The sequence below is a fragment of the Lactuca serriola genome, chromosome 8 (assembly GCF_051521515.1).
Source record: "Lactuca serriola cultivar US96UC23 chromosome 8, Lser_US96UC23_V15, whole genome shotgun sequence".
Lineage (NCBI taxonomy): Eukaryota > Viridiplantae > Streptophyta > Magnoliopsida > Asterales > Asteraceae > Lactuca > Lactuca serriola.
In genome coordinates, this window is record NC_136415.1 from 10,623,654 (window position 1) to 10,647,425 (window position 23,772).

General features: G+C 34.5%; 1 protein-coding gene and 1 long non-coding RNA gene across 2 annotated transcripts; both read right to left on the reverse strand.

Annotated features, from left to right (window-relative positions):
- Positions 1–3,206: 3,206 nt before the first annotated feature.
- Positions 3,207–4,849, reverse strand: LOC145068861 (membrane steroid-binding protein 2-like). The gene is made up of 2 exons (XM_079015833.1): positions 4,473–4,849; positions 3,207–3,705 (listed from the first exon to the last, which is right to left on the reverse strand). The coding sequence occupies exons 1-2, from the start codon at positions 4,784–4,786 to the stop codon at positions 3,375–3,377; spliced, it is 645 nt and encodes a 214-aa protein (XP_078871959.1). The 5' UTR covers positions 4,787–4,849; the 3' UTR covers positions 3,207–3,374.
- A 556-nt stretch (positions 4,850–5,405) lies between these two features.
- LOC145070108 (uncharacterized) lies at positions 5,406–7,498 on the reverse strand. Its single transcript, XR_013689833.1, has 3 exons — positions 7,325–7,498; positions 6,915–6,983; positions 5,406–6,217 (listed from the first exon to the last, which is right to left on the reverse strand). It is a non-coding gene; the product is annotated as an uncharacterized LOC145070108 (long non-coding RNA).
- Between the last annotated feature and the right edge of the window lie 16,274 nt (positions 7,499–23,772).

The following is a 23,772-nucleotide window of genomic DNA, read 5'->3' on the forward strand; positions in this document are numbered from 1 at the left end:
AGTGAGAGGTGAGTCTTCTTACTATATCCATGGGTCGAAGCCACCAATGTCGGCCCATTACATGTTATGTGGTATGCTAGTTGTCTCTATGATACTTGCATGGAAGACCCCGGGGAGAGCCCGTGGCATTTGGATATCAGACGATGGGGGGGGGGGGGGGGGAGCCTATGGCATTCCAGGTAAAGACCATGGGGGGAGCCCATGACAACTATATGTATGTTGCATGATAACTTGTGGTTGTATGTTGTATGGTATTTTAGGGAACTCACTAAGATTTTTGCTTACGGTTTTCTGTTTATGTTTGAGGTACTCCGATTTTCAAATGGAAGGGCTCAGGATGATTGCAGAGCACACACCACATGTTTTCGCATTTTGTGAATTACTCTGATTTGATGGTGTTTAGCTAAAACTTGTTTACCTTGGTTTTATGGGAAAGATATGTATTAACGATTTTTATATATATATATATATATATATATATATATATATATATATATATAGATAGATAGATAGATAGATACTCCCTCCGTCCCAATATTATTGTTCACAGACAAAAAACACACAGATTAACAAAGCATTAATTATCACTGACTTTATATAATAAAATGACAATTTTGTCCTTACTTTGCATTTAATGTTCCATTAAATGCTTAGTTGGTTAAGTAATTATGAGGGGTATTTTGGTAAAAATATTATTTATTTTTAGAAGTGGACTATTATTTTGGGACAAACCAAAAAGGAAAGATGGACTATAATTTTGGGATGGAGGGAGTATATATATATATATATATATATATATATATATATATATATATATATATATATATATATATATATATATATATATATATGTCTTGAATTTTGGAACTTTACACATGAATTGATAAAAAAAATTAGGAGATCTAATCAAGACTGCTAATAAAATCTATTGTAGTAACAAACTTTTTTAATTCATAAATAAGAAGTAACTATAGGAAAAATGTGGATTCAAAACTAAACGAAAGTGATTTTAATACCTTGATAACAACCGTTCTTAGTTTAGTGATTTAAGTTAATCTGAACTTGCAAAATCAGATAAAACCCCTTCTTTATATATTGTTTTTGGATTAATTTTTAGTCATTATTTTAGTATAACGAAATCGTTCCCTGTGTTCGATACCCAAGTTACTTTACTATACTATAAATTGAATAAGTACACTGCCTATAGGTACATTAGTAGATAAGTAGTTAGCTTTATAAATTTGAAGTTAGATAAGTATAATCTATACTGCATCAATAAACTAATTAAAATTCAAGTTAATGTAATTAAATTGGTCATCTTAAATAAACATAACTTGGCTATAGACAATAAAAATCATAATTTTAACATGATAGGTGATGATCAATCAAACACAATTAATAACCAAACTAATAAAATCCAAATCATTGAAATCAACACATAAATTCGAGTTTTGTCTACTCCAAACAAAAGCAACAAGTTTTAACACCTAAATTCAGAAAGTAAAAACAGTAGGAACACAATTGGAATAATAATCATGATCATAAAAGCAAACGAATGATTCTCGACATGAATCCGCTCTCGAATCTTTTAGATCTTCGTTCCATATCAGTTTAACGGCCGTTTGGCCGCCTTCTAGACCCTCAAAATGGCTTCTCTGAGGTTTATAATCATAAGGAACGAATTAGGGTTCAAGATATGTTATTAAGGGTAATTTTAGGCTCTATTTATAGCTTTTAATGTCACCACGGCATGGTTGATAGCCACCACGTCGTGATCTTCATGAATATCTCGTATTCTCCAAGTCAGCTCAACGATCGCGAAGTTTCCATTTACCACATCGTGTTGAGTGGGAATCGACATTTTCTCAAAACACAAAAGTCATCCAAAATTGTATATAGTTTTCAGAACATTTTGAATCTCGTCAATTGGAGTTATGGTCAAAACACCGAGGAAGGGTCAAGCTGTCCAGCAACATCTTTTTTGTGTCTTTTTAGCTCCTTTCTCCTCCTTTTGCATGTCAACTCCCATTTTAACTGTAATTGAACATTTCAAAGTGTATTAAGTATCATATATCTTAAAATATAACATTTTTACTCAAATACATTAGGATAATTGCATAAAATATATCGTTTAATATGGTCATATCAAGACCCTGACTCTTCCATGGTGTTAAGCTCAAACTTCACCTTCCTTATCATGTTCTTGTAGTGCTCATCAAGTAGTGGTTCATCAAGCCATTCAAAGTTATTGCAATGCTTTATGCGACACTATAGAGCAAAAACACAAAACCGGGGTTTTATCGTATGGACAAAACAACAAATCAATACATCAAAAACACTTTTTCTCAACTTAACAATGATATGGACAAATGAAAACCATTCGAGGGGGATTGTCGAAGCTCCATAACATCCTTTCGTTCGCTCTATGAAAACAAAAACATCGACTAACGTATTTCAATAGTTGGGTTTACACAAATCTCTAAATCATTGTTCATCCATGAGCTTCGACTACATGGAAAAGACATTTTGGTGGGTTAATTTAGGGTCTTCAATTTTAACCCGTGGGGTAAAATGGAACAAAGAGACAGTTGTGTATTTACCAAGGCTTCATGGGTTTGGGTTTGTGATCCCTCTTTAATAATAAGCTAAGCCTAAGTGGCTCTTGCGTGGATAAGAGTAAGACCCGTAATCACATCTACCTAAGAACCACAACCGCTCAACCAAGGTTAAACATAGCTGATGTCTTATTTAATAAGTCATATATAATTTTAGGGACCCATAATACTCAAAAATAATTTCAATGACCAACTAAAGACGAAATCAATAGTCTGTGGTGCTACAATAACAATAACCCATAAACGAATCGAATAATTGAATCATTTACAAAAATATGATAGATTATGATGTGTTTTTTATAATTAAACAAAATATTATCTTTGTATATATTAATGCAAGTTATATCATTTAGAGACTTTAGTCATTTGAATTTGAACTTGCTACAAGTTTGCTAGGTCTTGAATCCAAATGCACCATAGCATCTGTCTAATAAAAATTTTTACAAACCAATTCGGTTCATTTATATATACTTGTATTTGCTAGGTTTAGTCCATATATATTGGTAACTTTAATTGAAACGCTAGTTTAGTTTTCATAAAACATACAGATTTGGATGACATCAAATGTATAAGACTGATCCAAGATTGAAATTAGCATAGAAGGACCATGATTCTTCATAAACTCCACATTATTGAAACACAACCAATTTGGAATAAGTAGGATCATCTTAAGTCATTAATCTATACTTAATTATAGAAGTTACAACTATAAATTCATAGAGCACCCAAACCCTACCTCACCCCCATCATAAAAAAACTTCACTCATCTTTCACTTCCTTAGCCTCTTTATCTTCTTCTGTGGGCTCTGAAACATGTACAGGTTCTGCTACAGTTGACTCAGTGGGTCCAGCTGCTGAGTCAGTTGCAGTTGACTCAGCGGGTGGAGCTTCTGAGTTCTTAATGGATCCAACCTTAACATACTTGCTCATGAACTTATATTCCCAATCTTGCAATGCATCAAGCTCAAATGCACCAAGACCGGTGAGATCACCATTCAAATCTTTATCTTCAAATGACATTTTTGCAAGAGCTCTGCTAGCATCTTTTCCTGCAAACAGTGCGTATGGCCCACCTGGCCCATAGAACATCCTGAAAAAAACCACGAATCATGGAGATTGTGACACTGCAACACATGGTAGGTGAATATCTACTCAATTGTACGATTAATAAAAAAGAGTAGGTGGAACTAAACATCATTCTGGAATCTGGTGTAACTACTAGAAGTACCTAAACAAGTACGCCAAGATCATTCATCATCCATCCAGGAATCTTGTCTTTTAGAAGAATTTGGATCCAGTTCATACAAATCAATGTGCAAAGGGGAAGGAGATCCAGAGAGTGTAGACACCTACTCATGTAGAGAACTATGAAGAACATCTATAACGTAATTGAAGGGCAAAGAAAAAGAAACATAGATCCATGGATACAAAATAGATTGGGTGGTTGTGCATCTTTTGATTTCAACGAGAATAAAACGGAAGGGGTAACTTAAAACCCTAATTACGGATCCGTTACCAGAATCCTGATAAAACCAATTTTTGATTTTATGATTTAATAAGCGAGACGCGTAAATTTCACCTAAAATCATGGTTAAAACCCTAATTATTAGTATACTGGATCGACGTAAGTACTTTGGAGTAGAGCTAAATTTGTAAGTGTTAGTCAGAAGAGGAGAGATGGTAATCTCATACGAAATATGCTTTTCTCCCAAAAGGTGAAGCATGAATAAAATCAAAAAGGGGGAGTTAAACATGTTCCAAAGTAGTCTTCATAAAGTTTCTTTCACGATCCAAAATCCAATTAAAAAACCTAGAAATCGAATATAGAAAAGTCAGAACAAGATTCAGATGATATACCTGCTTTGTGAGACATCGTAGATCTGACCCTTGATGGCCATAAGAAGAGGCTTTTCGGGATCGTTGCCGTCGTAGGCTTTCAGCTCCTCCTCGGAAATCTCGCCGAGTTGAACCGGTGGCGGGAGAGGCTGTACTTCTTCTTCGAAAGACCTGGGCCTATGTTGTGGTTGATGATCGGAGGATCCTCCGAACAAAACGGAGACGACATAATAGATGGCAACACCGGCAGCGAGTACAGTGAAGAAAGCATTAGGAGAGAGTCCGGTGTATGCGGTTATGGCTTCTTTCAGAGTCTCCAACAATTCAACAGCCATGATTGACGATTCTTGTGGAAAAAGATAGATGTGTGGCTCACAGTCAGAAATATCTTTTCTTGTTGCGAGTATATATATGCTTACGAATTATAAATAAATTTTTATAGTTAAAAAAATATATTATATATTTTGTTAAAAATAAGAGTAAATTACTGACATCGTTTTGGTCAAAATTGCATGTTTGGTCCCTAACTTTTTTTTTGCACTCGGATCGTTTCTGTAGTTTGATTTTGTTGCCTTTTTCGTCCCTATGGTTTGGTAAAAATTGCATGTTTGGTCCCTAACTTTATGTATGTAAGGGACGAAAAATGCAACAAAATCAAACAACCGGGACGAAAAACGCAACAAAATCAAACTACAGGGACGATTCGAGTGCAAAAAAAAAGTTAGCGATCAAACGTGCAATTTTGACCAAACCACAGAGACGATTTCAGTAATTTACTCCTTAAATAATTAAACGTTAAAGTTGTCTAAAATTATAAAAGTTAACTCATTTTTAGTTTTTTTATTTATTTTCTTTAACATATAATAAAATTTTATAGATGTAACTGGTAAATGGACACAAACTTCATTACTAACTTTTTTTTGGATGACCAAACTATTTAAAAAAAAACTACATTCATAGATTTTGGGTCATAATATTAATATGTATGACTCGTTTGATTTTATTAAGGAGCTCCACAACATCTGACACAATGAACCAAAAGTATTAAACACGAAATTAGGGGTGAGCGCGGTGTGGTTCGGTGTGGTTATTAGCTAAAACCTCACCACTAACCGCAAATGCGGTTAATCCATTTTCAAAACTGTTTGGTGTGGTTATTTTTGCGGTGCGGTTAGACAGTTATTTTTACGGTGCGGTTTTGTTTTTTCTGTGTTGCGGTTATTAACCGCATGGATTTTGTGCGGTTATTTTGTGTGGTTTTTAACCACAGTTTAGAGCTCAAACGGTTTTAAGAGTTCAAACATATTACTTTAATAATAAAAGAAACCATAATGAATAAGATAATTAACTTAAATCACAAACAATTAATATCTTAAAAACGTCAAACTAATACTCCCTCCGTCCCAAATTGATAGTCCACTTTTGATTTTAGAAGTCTTTTTTCTTCAACGTTGACCTTAAATAGTTTTATTTATGTTATATATTGTGACATCCCCAAAATCACGGCCAGAAAAGACCGATTTTGTTTATGCTTTATAAAAATCAGAGTACTTCATTTTACAAAAAGGTTGCGGAATTTGTTCCCAGAAAAACATGGTAAATACGTTATTAGAACATTTTCGAAGAAACGTATTTATTTCATTTTAAAATGTTTGGGATGTCATCGTTAATACCGAAACATAAGCATAAACAGACTTACAATGATTTACACTAGTGATCTACATCTCTTTTAAATCTCTCAGTGTAATGTCACTTCACTTCGTCACCTGTGATATACATAAACTGAGTGGGTCAGGTTGGGAAACCTGGTGAGTACATAGGGTTTTCAACCCACAATAATATAATTATTATGTTCAATCAAACAATCAACCCAATTACCCATCCCCATTATCTTCTTTACTCTTTAAGGATTTAACCTAAGAGTCATCTATCCTGCATTCGTTTATTCCGAAGTCCCTTACTTCCAGGGTTATGGGACTGGCACTAAATCCATAGCTGCCAATGTTCGTTCATAAAGCACTAATTCCATAGCTGCTATAGTCTATTCATCGGGTACTAAATCCATAGCTACCAGTCTTTATCTAATAGGTACTAAGTCCATAGCTACCAATGTTCAACAGGTACTAAGTCCATAGCTACCAATTCCTACAGGTACTAAATCCATAGCTACCAACGTCTAAAAGGTACTAAGTCCATAGCTACCGGTGTTTGTCGCATAGGCACTAAGTCTGTAGCTGCCAATGTATACTCACGTCATCTTCTATCTCTCATCATTCATCTACCCATCTCATACCCAACATTTTCGTATATATAAAATACGTATACAGTTTAAGTCCTTTAAAACATGTATAAAACGTTCAACCAGCATAGACAGCAAGTATTCAGATAATGTGCACACATAGCACGTAGTTTATATAAAATACTTCATATCTATGTGTAAGATGAAAGTAACTATGCACTCACTTGAGAAGGTGGTGGCTCGGTACTCGGACAGCGCTTCGTTTACTTTAAAATAATTTCCTTCGACGAAACCTAGTATTATTACCACTAGATTTTAGTCTAATATTTACCGTGACTAATTATTAGTCTTATTATTATTATTATATAAGCGTTTAAACAATACTTTCCAACCACTATGTACAGACAGGGGCCAAACATAAAACAGCGGAGGGCAGGACCATTTTGGCATATAGCACTTCTGAAATCCAACAACCCTATGCGGCCCTTTAAACCAGATTCCCCGTACCGCGAGTAGTTAAAAAGATATTATAACGACACTTATATAAGTCATAATAATAGCTCAAATATTTATTATAATAACAATACTAATTTTAAATATAAACTATATTTAAAATAGGGTAAGCATAACTTACTTACAAGGGGATTTTAGCTAGGAGTCGGGCTCTGTAGGGGCAGAACTTCGTCGCTGAATCTTTCTAAGAAAGATTCGTGCAGCGCTTCAGCGCTCACCTTACTATACTAAAACTACAGAAAGAGAAGTCGAATCACGAGGGACCGAAATGCTCGGGGGATAAGGAGAGAAAGACTCTTGAATCAAGAGAATGGTGCAAGAAATATGAGAGCCCAAGCCTCTTATTTATAGTAATTGAATTTACAAAAACTACCCCCCATAATTACTTAATGACCTTATAGTTATATAAACAACTAAACACCCCTTTATAATACTATTTTAAATAGATTTAAAGATATTTGTACTAAACTAATGTTGAAAGAACTCAACATTAGTCTTATAATGACCGCATCGTCGATATCTTTCTAATGATATATACATATGTATATATATGTGTACGTATATATGATTTATACTTTATTTTAATACGTAAATATGCTATTATAATTTGTAACTCGTTCATACGAACTCCGTTTTTGACGTTCTTTATATCCATGCGTAGGTGGAGACGCACTCTACAACTTTCGTTTAGACTCCTTCGGCTAATTTTGAATTTATTTTTAAAGTTATATTTTTAACAGGCCGGGACAGGATTGGTCCGTTATAATCTCATACTTCTTCATCCGATGTCCATTTCCGTCTGTCTTTTTATTGTTATGCTACTAATAATGAGATCTTCAATTCTCGTTTAGGTTGTGTCGGCTAAAAATCGCTCGATCTAATATTCGAATTTCGGACTGTACACTGCTAATCCGAAACTTCGAAAAATCGTAACTTCTTCATACGAAGTCAGATTTGGGCGTTCTTTTTATCGAAGTTCTTAGCTTAACATATTCTACGACTTTCGTTTAGAGCGCTAAATCTAAATCTCGCTCTATCATAAATTTACTATTTACGCTTCCCGGCGCCGTGCCGGTTCCGACGCGAAACTTCGACGGGTCATAACTTCTTCGTTATAACTCGGATTTCGGCGTTCTTTATATGTACGGAAACCCTGTGACATATTCTACAACTTGGTTAAGATTATTTATTCTAAATAATCTTTTTGTCGAAAAGTCGTTTTCGACCCCTATTGCCTCTAAATTGACTAGCCCGGATCTGCAGGCGTTACAATTATCTCCCCCTTTGGATGATTACGTCCCGGAATCATCAACGAAACAGGGTCATATAATGACTCCATACGTCATCTCTTCATCCTAGGTAATAATTATAACTTCTACATTCCTTCAATTCTATCTCTTAAACTCATTGACTGTAAGAGTACTCGATCGTGCACCTGCTCTCTACCTCAGGTTAGACTCCAAATTATGACCTTCAAGTCACAATCTCGATCCTTGCTGGATACGGACTTGAGATAAGTTCTTTTATTACTACTATAGATCGATGTGTCATATTCTAATGACCTATCATCGTATGTTGCAACACTTAGACTTAGGTCTCTTAGAGTTAAATTCTAAAACAGACTATGCCTTCCTTCATGTTTTAATGTGATATAATCACACTTTAACATTAGGCATTTCTAGCCACCAACTTCTTTAACAACGAGTGCGATACTTCTATTGATCGCTTTGATTTCAACCGTTTGGTTTAAGTCGGACGCTACATCAAACTTGGTCCTCTAAGCCATACAACATACTCATCGTAGTCGGACTCGATTCGATATGACCACTAGGGTCGGAATATCAACAATCTTCTTAGTTATTACCGAAACGATGGTAACAACACACTTGAATAAAACGAAATCAATTACTAGCTTCTTGGTAACCTTGTGACTTTCCCTGATCCAAGTGTGAGTCCTGTGCTTCCGGTAGTATAGGCCTCTACTACCATTCACACCTACTCATACTCGTCCCAAGTATTGTCTCGCAGTTTCCCAAGTCACCATGCAGCAAATCATACAATCATTCAACACATCATATAACAAAACGAAGGTTTTATATTAATTCTTGAAATGATTACATAGGTGTTCAAGTTCACCCTAGACTATGCCTCTACTAGGCTACATCATACGAAACTATGGCTACTGCATAATCCGATCTTCGGGTAAGAAGTCCTCATTCTTGATTCCTCGCATGGTTCTCTGCTTCATCGAGGATCATGTGAAATGCCCTTGGCCTTGGTGGCGTTTCTGGTCTTGCTGCTTTATTTTTCCTTGGGCAGTCTCTGGACATGTGCCCCTTGCCTCCACATCCGTAGCATACTTTGTCATTATGTGTGCAGTCTTTGGAATAGTGACCCGTCCTCCCACACTTGTAACAAGTCACTTCTTCGTTGCACTTCCCACCATGCTTCTTCTTGCATTTATCACACCATCTTGTTTCACCTCCATCTGCTCCTCCGAGTTTTGAGAATTTTCTTTCCTTGTTCGACCTCGAAGATCCCTCAAACTTCCGCTTCTCTCCTGCCTTATCTTTTTCTAGACCCTTTTCTCTTATCTGGGCCTCTACGTTCTTAGCTGCCCTAATAGCTGCTTTTAAGGTAGTTGCCATTTTGACCATTGGACCAAAGTCAGTGGGCAGTCCGTTAGCAAACCTATCAATCTTGGAGAGTTCAGTAGGCACCAAGTAGGGAAATAGCTTCATCCTCTCGGTAAATGCGGTGGCATACTCATCAACACTCATCTTCCCTTTCTTCAGGTTCTGAAACTCGTTGTTTAGGTCTATCAGATCTACCTCCGAGCAGTACTGCATTTTCAACTGTTCCAAAAACTCTTCCCACGACATCCTTAAGGCTTCTCCTCGTGGCATCGTATCTGCCAATAGCTTCCACCAGCTCAAGACTCTAGTTTTCAGATGTCTTACTGCAAAGACAGTCTTCTGTTTCTCATTACAGCTGCAGCTCTCAAACACCATCTCCATCTCAGAGATCCAATCCATAACCTCAACTGGCTTTGGGCTTCCTGAGAGGCTTGCTGGTTTCGCACCCAAGAAGTTCTTGTACATCCGCCCATCCTTGTTGTTTCTCCCTTCTGGGCCATCCCTTTGCTCACCTTGAGTCCCAACTTGACTCACTTGGCGGCTGTAGTTCCCTTCCTCAGATTGCTCGGGAATCAGTTCGGGTTGCTCAATGGGCATAGTAAGTTCGTCCCTATTCAACATCCGTCTCATTTCTTCCCTTTGTTCAGCCAACATAGCCCGAATCATGGCTTGAACTCCAGCCATGGTGACTGGCTCAGGCGCAACTTCTTCTACAACAGGTATTTGCTGAACCACTGGGGGTTGGTTCCTGTTCCCATTTGCATTTACGTTTCCGCTACGGGTCCTTACCATCTCGATCTATACACCGAATAAGGTGAATTTAGACCTTTACTTGACGTTTAAATCATCCTTATCACTCCGAAACATTTACATGCTAGTTCTAATACCGTAGTCGTACGTTTAGAATCCTAAACACATAAGGTTTCCAGATCCGGTCGGCAACAGACCATAGATCCGAACAATTAACAACATATCATGCACAAAGCATTTAGCACATCAAAGCATTTTAGGCACAATTCCTAAAATAAGCTAGTGCTCACACCTCACAATCATCGCTTAGCATTCTAAGTTTAAGTCTAGAAATAAATTCATATTCCTAGTTCGCTTAAACTAATGCTCTGATACCAACTGTGACATCCCCAAAATCACGGCCAGAAAAGACCGATTTTGTTTATGCTTTATAAAAATCAGAGTACTTCATTTTACAAAAAGGTTGCGGAATTTGTTCCCAAAAAAACATGGTAAATACGTTATTAGAACATTTTCGAAGAAACGTATTTATTTCATTTTAAAATGTTTGGGATGTCATCGTTAATACCGAAACATAAGCATAAACAGACTTACAATGATTTACACTAGTGATCTACATCTCTTTTAAATCTCTCAGTGTAATGTCACTTCACTTCGTCACCTGTGATATACATAAACTGAGTGGGTCAGGTTGGGAAACCTGGTGAGTACATAGGGTTTTCAACCCACAATAATATAATTATTATGTTCAATCAAACAATCAACCCAATTACCCATCCCCATTATCTTCTTTACTATTTAAGGATTTAACCTAAGAGTCATCTATCCTGCATTCGTTTATTCCGAAGTCCCTTACTTCCAGGGTTATGGGACTGGCACTAAATCCATAGCTGCCAATGTTCGTTCATAAAGCACTAATTCCATAGCTGCTATAGTCTATTCATCGGGTACTAAATCCATAGCTATCAGTCTTTATCTAATAGGTACTAAGTCCATAGCTACCAATGTTCAACAGGTACTAAGTCCATAGCTACCAATTCCTACAGGTACTAAATCCATAGCTACCAACGTCTAAAAGGTACTAAGTCCATAGCTACCGGTGTTTGTCCCATAGGCACTAAGTCTGTAGCTGCCAATGTATACTCACGTCATCTTCTATCTCTCATCATTCATCTACCCATCTCATATCCAACATTTTCGTATATATAAAATACGTATACAGTTTAAGTCCTTTAAAACATGTATAAAACGTTCAACCAGCATAGACAGCAAGTATTCAGATAATGTGCACACATAGCACGTAGTTTATATAAAATACTTCATATCTATGTGTAAGATGAAAGTAACTATGCACTCACTTGAGAAGGTGGTGGCTCGGTACTCGGACAGCGCTTCGTTTACTTTAAAATAATTTCCTTCGACGAAACCTAGTATTATTACCACTAGATTTTAGTCTAATATTTACCGTGACTAATTATTAGTCTTATTATTATTATTATATAAGCGTTTAAACAATACTTTCCAACCACTATGTACAGACAGGGGCCAGACATAAAACAGCGGAGGGCAGGACCATTTTGGCATATAGCACTTCTGAAATCCAACAACCCTATGCGGCCCTTTAAACCAGATTCCCCGTACCGCGAGTAGTTAAAAAGATATTATAACGACACTTATATAAGTCATAATAATAGCTCAAATATTTATTATAATAACAATACTAATTTTAAATATAAACTATATTTAAAATAGGGTAAGCATAACTTACTTACAAGGGGATTTTAGCTAGGAGTCGGGCTCTGTAGGAGCAGAACTTCGTCGCTGAATCTTTCTAAGAAAGATTCGTGCAGCGCTTCAGCGCTCACCTTACTATACTAAAACTACAGAAAGAGAAGTCGAATCACGAGGGACCGAAATGCTCGGGGGATAAGGAGAGAAAGACTCTTGAATCAAGAGAATGGTGCAAGAAATATGAGAGCCCAAGCCTCTTATTTATAGTAATTGAATTTACAAAAACTACCCCCCATAATTACTTAATGACCTTATAGTTATATAAACAACTAAACACCCTTTTATAATACTATTTTAAATAGATTTAAAGATATTTGTACTAAACTAATGTCGAAAGAACTCAACATTAGTCTTATAATGACCGCATCGTCGATACCTTTCTAATGATATATACATAAGTATATATATGTGTACGTATATATGATTTATACTTTATTTTAATACGTAAATATGCTATTATAATTTGTAACTCGTTCATACGAACTCCGTTTTTGACGTTCTTTATATCCATGCGTAGGTGGAGACGCACTCTACAACTTTCGTTTGGACTCCTTCGGCTAATTTTGAATTTATTTTTAAAGTTATATTTTTAACAGGCCGGGACAGGATTGGTCCGTTATAATCTCATACTTCTTCATCCGATGTCCATTTTCGTCTGTCTTTTTATTGTTATGCTACTAATAATGAGATCTTCAATTCTCGTTTAGGTTGTGTCGGCTAAAAATCGCTCGATCTAATATTCGAATTTCGGACTGTACACTGCTAATCCGAAACTTCGAAAAATCGTAACTTCTTCATACGAAGTCAGATTTGGGCGTTCTTTTTATCGAAGTTCTTAGCTTAACATATTCTACGACTTTCGTTTAGAGCGCTAAATCTAAATCTCGCTCTATCATAAATTTACTATTTACGCTTCCCGGCGCCGTGCCGGTTCCGACGCGAAACTTCGACGGGTCATAACTTCTTCGTTATAACTCGGATTTCGGTGTTCTTTATATGTACGGAAACCCTGTGACATATTCTACAACTTGGTTAAGATTATTTATTCTAAATAATCTTTTTGTCGAAAAGTCGTTTTCGACCCCTATTGCCTCTAAATTGACTAGCCCGGATCTGCAGACGTTACATATATTACTTGATAAAACTTACAGCAATGAAAAAACATTTAAAATGCAATCCATTCATATATTTTGCATGAAGTATTATCTATCAAAAACAAAATTAATTAAGGTCAAAATTGAAGAAAAAAGACTTCAAAAGTCAAAAGTGGACTATCAATTTGGGACGGAGGTAGTAGTAATTAACAATAAGTTTCTTTAAATTGTCTAATTTCATCATTTTTCAAAGTTAAACATAACAAAAAACCATACTTTTGTCTTCTAGTATTTTATTCATATTTCATTCATGAAAATTGTCTTATTTTTAATATTTAATATATTAAGAATTAAGAATTAATAAATAAAAAAGTTGTATATAATAAATGCGGTGCGGTGCAGTCTTTTTGCAGTTTTTAAAACTTAATAACCGCACCGTACCACAAATTTGCGGTTTTTGAAAACAGAAAACCTCACCATCGGTTTCTATTACGGTTGCGGTTTATGCGGTTTTTGCGGTTAATTTTAGTTGCGGTGTGGTTTTGCTCACCCCTGCACGAAAGATATAAACATTTGTTAATTTTCAATGCATATTTTCTCATATTTGATCATTTTGCATGAGACAGCTTTTAAAGCATCATGCTCTATAGTGAAAATCTCACTCTACAATTCCAAAATATGGGAAAACCATGTTAAATCCATGCATACATGTTTCCATTGTATCCATCCGAAAACTAAAGCGTCGGTTGGTATAAGTGTTAATCTTCCTTCCAATGATCATGTAACGTCCTAACTTCTTTCCAATAATTTTTTTCATTTTTAAATAGAATAAACACTCATTTTTAATAAAGTTACATTCAGGTCAAATCACTTGTTCATAAACCATTATTTAAAAATCACAGTTATAAAGAAGACAATGTGAAATATCGAATTGTAAAACTATTGATGTATGTGTACAATCACGCCTTTGCAATTCGATAAGTACGTGAAAAATATTTAATCCAAAACTATAAGCACGAAGCTTAGTAACTTCCCCAAAATATCACATACAACATAGCCCAAATAACTAACTATGAGTTATCAGCAACCCTAGGGACTATCAGCAGTCTCATTGGGCTAACAGCACGCCCTGTGGGTTATCAACAACTATTGGGACTATTAACAGTCTCAATGGACTAACAAAACACCTTGGAGCTATCAACAGCTCAGTAATACATAACAACAATCAGCAAATAAGACCCAGCGAGTCAACATGCACACACACTATGGCATAACTAATATTGTGAGAAAACTCATTTCGCATATATCAGCTAAACACAGCAGCTCTCACACAGTATTGACCGATACTACGAGACACCTAACAAATAATAAAGTACATTCTCAGTCTACACCCTAAAACCCTTAAATTGACCAGAAATCCACCATCATCAAAGTCAACAGTCAAGGTCAAAGGTCAAATTCAACATCAGCTGATCGTCACGTCTCCAAAATTAATGAGAGAGGAGAGGGGAGGCTCAAAGTGGTGAAAAGGTAGGCTAGGGTTTCTCTAAAGAGGCCTTATATGTGATGGAGGATGGAAAAATACCCCCGAAACATGGAACCACCCTTTAAATACCAAGAAAACCCTAAAAATTTGTGGGCTTGGGCTACCCAACGCTCACCTCATGACAACTTGATTATCACCTTGTGACAAACTCCTCACGTCATGTGGATATGCTCCTCACCTCGTGATGACAGATTTTCACCCAATTTCATTCCAACTTTAAACAATCATAACTTATTCGTTTCAACTCCGTTTTAGGCGATCTTTATATGCACGGAAAAGTATTAACGAGCCCCAAAACCCCATCTAATTACTTTTGGTTTAATACATGTCAAACTAAAACCATAAGTTGTGCAAGAAGCCCGATATATAATTTTCCCATTTTACCATTTTTCTTCAAAGCACAATTTGAGGGCTTTAATCACTTAACCCAACTGATGTGTTTTGAGCATAACTACAAATCATATGTGTTCATGCAACCCTAATGTTTTGGATCTAGGTTTTCACTAATTGAACATGTAAACTTGAATACAAAGAGAAACCCTAATATGCATCTATAATAATTGAAATTAACCTAATACTAAGGTTTAGATACATACCTTAATTGTTGTGTAGAAATAACAATTAATCCTTGTAGATCTTGAACTCTGAGAGCAAGTGCCTCAAATGTGACACCTCTAACAGTTTACAAACACTCTTTGCAAGAGGATGAGAAGATAGAGGAGGAGATAACAACAAAGTTTCGGCTATGCTAGGGTTAGAAGCAAGTGGCCGAAAATCACAAGGGTTAGGCTCCTTTTATACTTGAGGTTGCTTAGTCCCAAAGCTAGGGTTTGCAGGTGGAAACCCTAATTTCCTGCTTAAGGCCTAAGCAGCTCATGGACTCCTCATCTAGAAGCCTTGGAAGAAAACTAATAGGGCCTCCCTATAATTTTCATCCACTCCTATCTAAGGAGTCCAAGAGCCCTATTTCACAACTATCAATTAATTGCAAAATAGCCCATGTACTTCTAATTAATTCATTTAATCCCAAAATTAATTTCAAATTAATATCTGATTAAATATTAATTAAATAACCTAATTTCTAATTAATGTATCATTCTCATAATATATTAATAAATCATTTATATCAATTTATTATTCCAAATAATAAATGCAAATTCTCTCCAAAAGTCATCCTGTCAAGTTGCAAGAGTGAAGGCAACCCAAAAGAATTGTGCTTCTATTAATTAAAGTATATACCAATTATAGTTATGGGCTTAGACACCTAATCCAACACCAACATTATCAACATCAAATAGGATATAAACCCTACTCCCTTGAAGCCCAATACCATTAATCGATCCATTTACGACCCATTATCCTAATAATGGAAACACCCTAAAACTAGGTGTTACAGGTCAATCAAGAAGTTCACATGTATGAAAGGCATAAATTTGTATATTTGATTAAAATAACCAACAAAGAACTAGGAAGCATTAACAAACAAGAGAAAAACAAGGTAACGTATAATGTATAGAACAAAGTATGACATGGTTCTAGAGTTTTATCAAACACATCAAAGCAACATACTTAGGAGGCCATTTTTTAGAGTAATTTTAAATAGGCAACAACTGTATGCATAACTAAAGTACAACCACAACAAGTATTAATGTGCAATAATCTTGGTTCAAACTTGATACACCGCCAGGAAATTCAACTAATCGTCTATCCTTTACATACCATAATAACATTGCAGTTTGTAGGGTCACCAAATACCATAATAACATTGTAGTTTGTAGGGTCACCAAAGTTGACAACATACTTAAGCAACCGTTAAAATTGTTATTTTTTACAAACATCCAAGAGCCCGCCAAAATGATAACTACTAATGAAACCAAACAAGTAATGGAGCCAACTGATCCCAAAAAAATTATGGCACATTTCTTTAGACTTCTACACACCAAATATAAATGTATTTTGTTTGGGTTATCAACACAACATCATACTTATAAGAACACTCAAAACATCAATCTTATGTCGTGAATTTTACAAGCTAAAAGCCATGTACTTTTCGTGTATCGCTCAATTAGTATCGTAGTAATTTGCATTGCACTAAATTCACTAAAATTTTCCATTTCGGTTAAATTAAATACTAGTATATACATACAAGAAAGAAAACTCAAACACCCTGAAAACTATCCACCCACATGTAATTAATATTATGAAGGATTGTAGTCAACAAGCAAAAAGGTATATTCTTTCACGGATAAAAAAAAACTAACATAGGTACTAATCCTATTAAAAAGATTTCAAGACCCACACCAAACACACACATATCCACGATAAAAATATAGCACCAAAGCTAAAATAAACCATATATGACCCCCCCCCCCCCCCCCCCCCGTCTTTAAAAAATACCACCACCAAGAGATCAATTTGTTATAATTAGTTAGCATGCATGTTACAAAGTCAATTCTAAATTGAAACAGGGGAAATCCGCCTAAACACTCCAATCTAATGAGTTTTAATCGCCTCTATTATTGACCCATAAAATTGTGTTTGCCTTTATTTTATTGGTCACCCAAGATGACATTGTGAGTTTGTTAAAATTCACATCATTCCTAGTTCGCTAAATGAACCGACATGAGGCAAGGAATAATACCTAGATAAGTTTCTATAATTTTATGTGAAAACCGTCAAAATTCGTGTCGGTCAAGAATCGATAAACTTAGTTGCACGTGTAGAAACGACACATACTAGACCTAGTAACTAGAAACTAAGTTATAACCTACTAGAAACTGGGAAACAAGTAGAATTGAAGGATAGTGTACTTAGATTCCACATTGATACGTGACTTCTATAGTTACTTTAACTGTAACAACTATTCAAATTCAGGTCATTCCTTGACTTGGACACCTTTTCATGAATCATATACACACATCATGAATTTGACCTAGTAGTAGAAATTAGGTCTGAGTCTTGTTGGAACTTAAGTCAAAGTTGAAAACTAAGACTAGTATACTTGATTCTTTAATTTCCCGTGAATCTCAGAATCACTACATATAATGTCAATAAACCAATAAAAATAAATTACAAACATTATTTCTAACTTGAATAAGAGTTAGGAAACACAAAAATAATTTGAAGTCTCAAAGATTCAATTTATTTTGATATCCAAAGATGTATTAAACTCCAAAACCCTAAAAGCCATAAAAACTCATATTTATAAACTTTAACCTTAAAAATCCTATAAAAATAATTAAGAACCTTATAATATTATCTTATCATAATAATTAGTATGAAATACAATCAAGGAAAATAAAAATTAAGTTATTAGCATTTACCCTTGATTTATAAGTCAAAAATCAAGAGTTTTATGCATAAAACTAGGTTAAGGTGCACATTTTATAAAAAGTTGGATATTTTTATAAAAGATTTGAATTTTTATAAAAGAAACAAGAGAGAGGAAGCCTCACTCACCCAAGATTTCGTCCTCCCCTCTCCCAAGACACTCCTTCTCTTCCCAACATACACATAATCATTTTTCTTCTCTCTCACACTCCACCTTCTCCTTCATTCTCTCTCATTTCTCTCTACCTTCACAACTCCATTTCTCCCTTCTCCACCCTGTAAACCACGAAATTTCCAGAAAATAGAACCCAAGAACACACCTAAAACTTGAAATCTTCATCATCTTGTGGTGTTCTTGAAGGTAAAATCGATTTCTACTTCATTATTCCTTCAAAGTTTACTATTTTTCTTGGATTTTCTCCATCTTCTACTCCATTCTAATAAAAGATCATGAACACATAAACATACACACACACACACTCATGGTTTTGATGATGATAGTGGTAGGATTTCATCCAAAAACAACATGCATGTTGTAGATGGTGAAGTCTTATGACCTAAACCTAAGTCAAAATCATGGAAATGCACTTTTCTACAAGTTTTGGTGGAAAATCACCACATGCACCCTAAGTTTTCTTTCCAAAACGATTTTTTACCATTTCAAAATCATGAATGGCCTTCAAAACGACATGCATGTGATGATCTTCAAGCTTAGATGCTTGATGATCAAAGTTTGTTGTTAAAAGCTTTCAAATATGTTCATGAATGATTTATTCTCAAATAAATATCTAAAACTTCCTTTCCGATCAAATCCGATTTTTCCCAGAATTCCACCAACAAAATGAGAAGTTCTACATAATTTCAAAAAAGTAATTCATTTTTCTCGAATTATTATTATTGTAAGAAAATATTCTGAGGTCTATAAATCCTAGGTAAATTCGTGAATGACCCCTAAAGTAAATGATGACATCTCACTAAGTTTCATCGATTTTAGTAACTGTTTGGTATGGTTTTAAATTTTCTTTTTGTTTAATTAAAATAAATCATAAAACCATTTTAGGGAATGTGAAAAGGCTATATAATATTTTTCTTAGATCCTACCTCATGTGGAATACTTAGAAAAATATTTTCAGAATTTTTCATAATGCATACATATTTTCCCGATTTTTGTATTTATAATTGACTAATAATGAGAAAAATAGTTCTATTAATCCAAAATTCATGAAAATTTACCAGAAGATCTTATAATATGTTAGAACTCTAGATAAAAATTTTGGGTGGTTTTTCTATTCAGTATGCTATTTTGCTTCTATTTTCTAAGATTAAATACACTTGAATCGATAAAATTGGATTACAGTATATAAAAATCACCATTGGTATTTTTTTCCGGATTATGTACACTGTAAATGAAGTTTACAAAAATTTTGGTAATTTACTTAAACTGTTTGATAATTATTCACCAATTAATGATTATTCAAGAGAATAAAACAAGGGAAATAGTAAAACTAATTGAAAAATATCTTTTATATTTTTCACATCTTCTACATGTATGATAACAGTGTTACAAAAAGTTTGGGCAATTTTGAAAACTGTCTTCTATTTATTTCTATTTTTGTTAGAATAAATGTACAAAAATCATAAAATCGGGTTAAACTGTTTAGAAACCCATTGTTATATTTTTCCCAGCTTAAGTATGTTTAATGGCAGTATTATAAAAAGTTTGAGAATTTTTATCATCTGGATACTAGTTTTCACGAATTTATATTGTAATGAAGACTTAAAATTTTGGAAAAATAGTTAATCACATCATCATTCAAGGGAATATTGATGGAAGACCTCTACTGTAATTGGAACGAAAATGTAAATTTTGATGAATTTTGGAAGCTGTTTGATAATATTTTTGGATTTTAGGAGTTTAAAAACATCTTTAAATGTATTGAAATACCTCCAATTAATATTACAAAAATCTGGAAAATAATATCCAAAATTCACTTAATCACATGAGTTATAAAGCTTCACCATTTCAGAAAAATGTTTGTAACTTAACAATATTAAATTTCGACGCAATATCGACATAATTCTATTGTAACAGTAAGTATACTAGTGTTAGATTTCAATTAGAAACTCATTAGTGTGTAATATTATTGTATGATTCGGTAGTGGTACAAGTGGAACTTAGATCAAGGCATCATTTGCATCATCTCAATGCATTGTGAGTATTCACGACTCCCCCTATTTTCGGTTTTTAAATGTTTTGGGGTGGAAAAGCATGTCCTAAACTATTTATGTTCGTTGTATTTATTTTGAATCGTATGAAACTTGGTTGCTATGTTTTGTATGTATGTGTATGTTGCTTTATTTCATGAGGATTGTATCGCGGTTAAGTCCATGGAATCATTCGACACAACTCATTAACTCTTTTGAGCTATGGTTATTATAGATATCGCTATCAGGAGGTAGACAACTCATCACTCGTACAATTCGCTTAAGTGCATTTTATCATTTTATTCTCCATGTTTGCAATACACATAGTAGTCAATAGGGCACGATTTGGTCATTAGGCTTGGGTTGTGAACTTATGAATGGAAACTTGATGCACATACGTATCTTACATCGCATTTTAACGACGAAACTTGTATACTCATTTTAGCAACGAAAATCATATACTCATTTTAGCAACGAAACTTGTATACTCATTTTATCAACGAAACTAGTATACTCATTTTAGCGATGAAACGTGTATACTTATTTTATCAATGAAACTTGTATACTCATTTTAGCAACGAAACTTGTTTACTAGTTTTAGCAACGAACTTTATATCCCACGAGAATATGAACTTTGCATCTCATTTTGGCAACATACTTTATTTCTCATGATGACAACGAACTTTGTTTATGCAAACTTATTTACACCTTTTAGCAATGTACTTTTATTTATGGAAACCTCTATTAAAACTTTTATTATGATTCATGAAACAAATATTATTTTTAAATTGTGAGTACTCACCAACTATCTCGGTAGTTGACCGCTCATTTTACATGCTTTTTCAGGAACTCGTCTATAAGATAACACTTAGGGACACATCACTTTTAGGAGCATTCGCATGGGTTGTATTTCAATTGCATTGTAATTTCTTTTAAAATATGTTCAAACACATTGTAAGTTGTAATACTTTTTAATACTATGGTTGATGTTGTCTTTTAACTTTGTTATGAGACCCTTTGTACTGACACGCCTCGTGTTTCCGCTTTAGCGAGGTGTGACATTCTATTAGGGTATAAAGGTTCCAAACCACACCATGAGGCAATATGACTCCATGTTTTTTGTGCAAAACTACATTTAACAAGCAGATGGTCTAATAGTTCTTCCATGATGGGTTTGAGCCAAAAGAACATCCTATGTGCTCATACAAACCCTACTGCTTGGATCTAGGTTTCTTATTGTACATGCAATTCATCCAAGACTTATAAACCCTAGATCTAGCATACATATTTCAAAATTAACATAAGAAATCAGATCTAGATGATTACCTCTTCTACAATGGCTTGAATCTTCTTGTCTTGGAGCTTAGAGTCACAAATATCACTCCTCTAATGGCTTACAAACACCACAAGCAAGAGGATGCTAATTGAGAGAGAGGGTATGAGCACAATTTCGACAATGAAGACTGTTAGGGTTTCCAGTGGCCGGAATCTGATGCCCTAGGGGTCTATTTATACTTGTGCTGCTAGGGTTTCAGTCAAAACCCTAATGGACAGCTTGGGCCTTAAGCAATCCAAGGAAGCTTCTGGAATAGGGCCTCTATGGCCGAAATTAGGATGGACACATCCCTAATTTCGTCCATGCCTAGTCCATAAGCCTTCTCAGCCCAATATTCAACTATCACACGTTTGACAGTTTAAAGTCCCCGCTATTTAATTAATGTCTTTTAGCCACATAATTAATTATTGTCTAATATTAATTAAACTATATGATTTCTCCTTTAATATATTATTCATATAATTTATTAATAAACCATAATAACCTCTCACTTGATAAATCATCCTATCATGTTACTTTGGTGAAGGCAACTCAAAAAGACGATGCACAACCAGGTCAAGTACTTACCAAATATAGTTACGGGCTGAGACACTAATCCAACATTCCATACATCCTTATTTTATGCATTGCCTAGATGAAATACTCACACCTTTCCTTACACAATACATCATTGGATTGTATTATATTTATCGATGCCCTCTAACAAAAAAACACTTTATTGGAGCCCAATTGTCCCAATAGTAAAAATAATTATCTTAAGTGTGCATGTTTGCTTTATTTGAATCGTGTAAAGAATTTACCACAAATAACCCTAAATCATCACCAAGTCATTTCCATTTTTTACTATGATCCAAGAGATTTATTTGATCGATCAAATGTATATAACTTTGTGGTTAAATCAATTCATCAGTATTCTTGAGTTCACACTTCTAATTCAGCACCAAGAGAAGTAGTTACTGGAAATTATATAGTAGTGAATATTTATCACCAAGAGGGCCGATGTTAGATAATTGTATAATATTGCTGCGAAATAATCTTATATATATATATATATATATATATATATATATATATATATATATGTTTGTGTGTGTATATGTGTGTTGGAACCTCATTCTATATAAAAGGGTTCCTTTGCAAGAGGATGAGAGGCGAGAGGAGGAGATAACACCAAAGTTTGGGCTATGCTAGAGCTAGAAGCAAGTGGCCGAAAATAAATTTTGGGAAAGATGGTAAACTCCAACATATAAAGACATACGGGGTTGTGTCTATCCGATATGATACATGCTAGCACGCATATATACCATATTAGTTAATGTCAATCTCTAGTGCCAGTTTTTTCGTTTCAGGTTTTATGTGTAGTTTATCCTCTCAATGTCTACATATTTGTACAATATTTACATTGCTTGTCTTTGCTATATTTACCCAAAACTTTATTGCATGTAATTTTTTTTTTCTTTTCGGTCACATACGAATGTTTAACTTCTGTTTTATTCTATACAATGGGCTTACCTATCATATTCATGATATATTTTGGTGTGTACTCTCGATTAAGACAACTTTTATTTAATTATATATCTTAGTTGTTTTATGTCGGAGATCATCGTCCAAAGCAGTTTTTTCTTAGGGATGAGCAATAGAACTAGATATCCGTTTTTGGAATCAGAACTGCCTTAAACGGTTCCAATTTGGTTCTTATTTTTACAGAACCACTACCCGTTAGACCTGGTGTGTGTGTGTGTGTGTGTGTATATATATATATATATATATATATATATATATCACAATCGCATACTTTATACAGTATATTGAATAACATCATTTAAAATTCTAGAATTTTGTATAATTTGTTTTGAACCTTTAAATGTCCATGTGTAATTT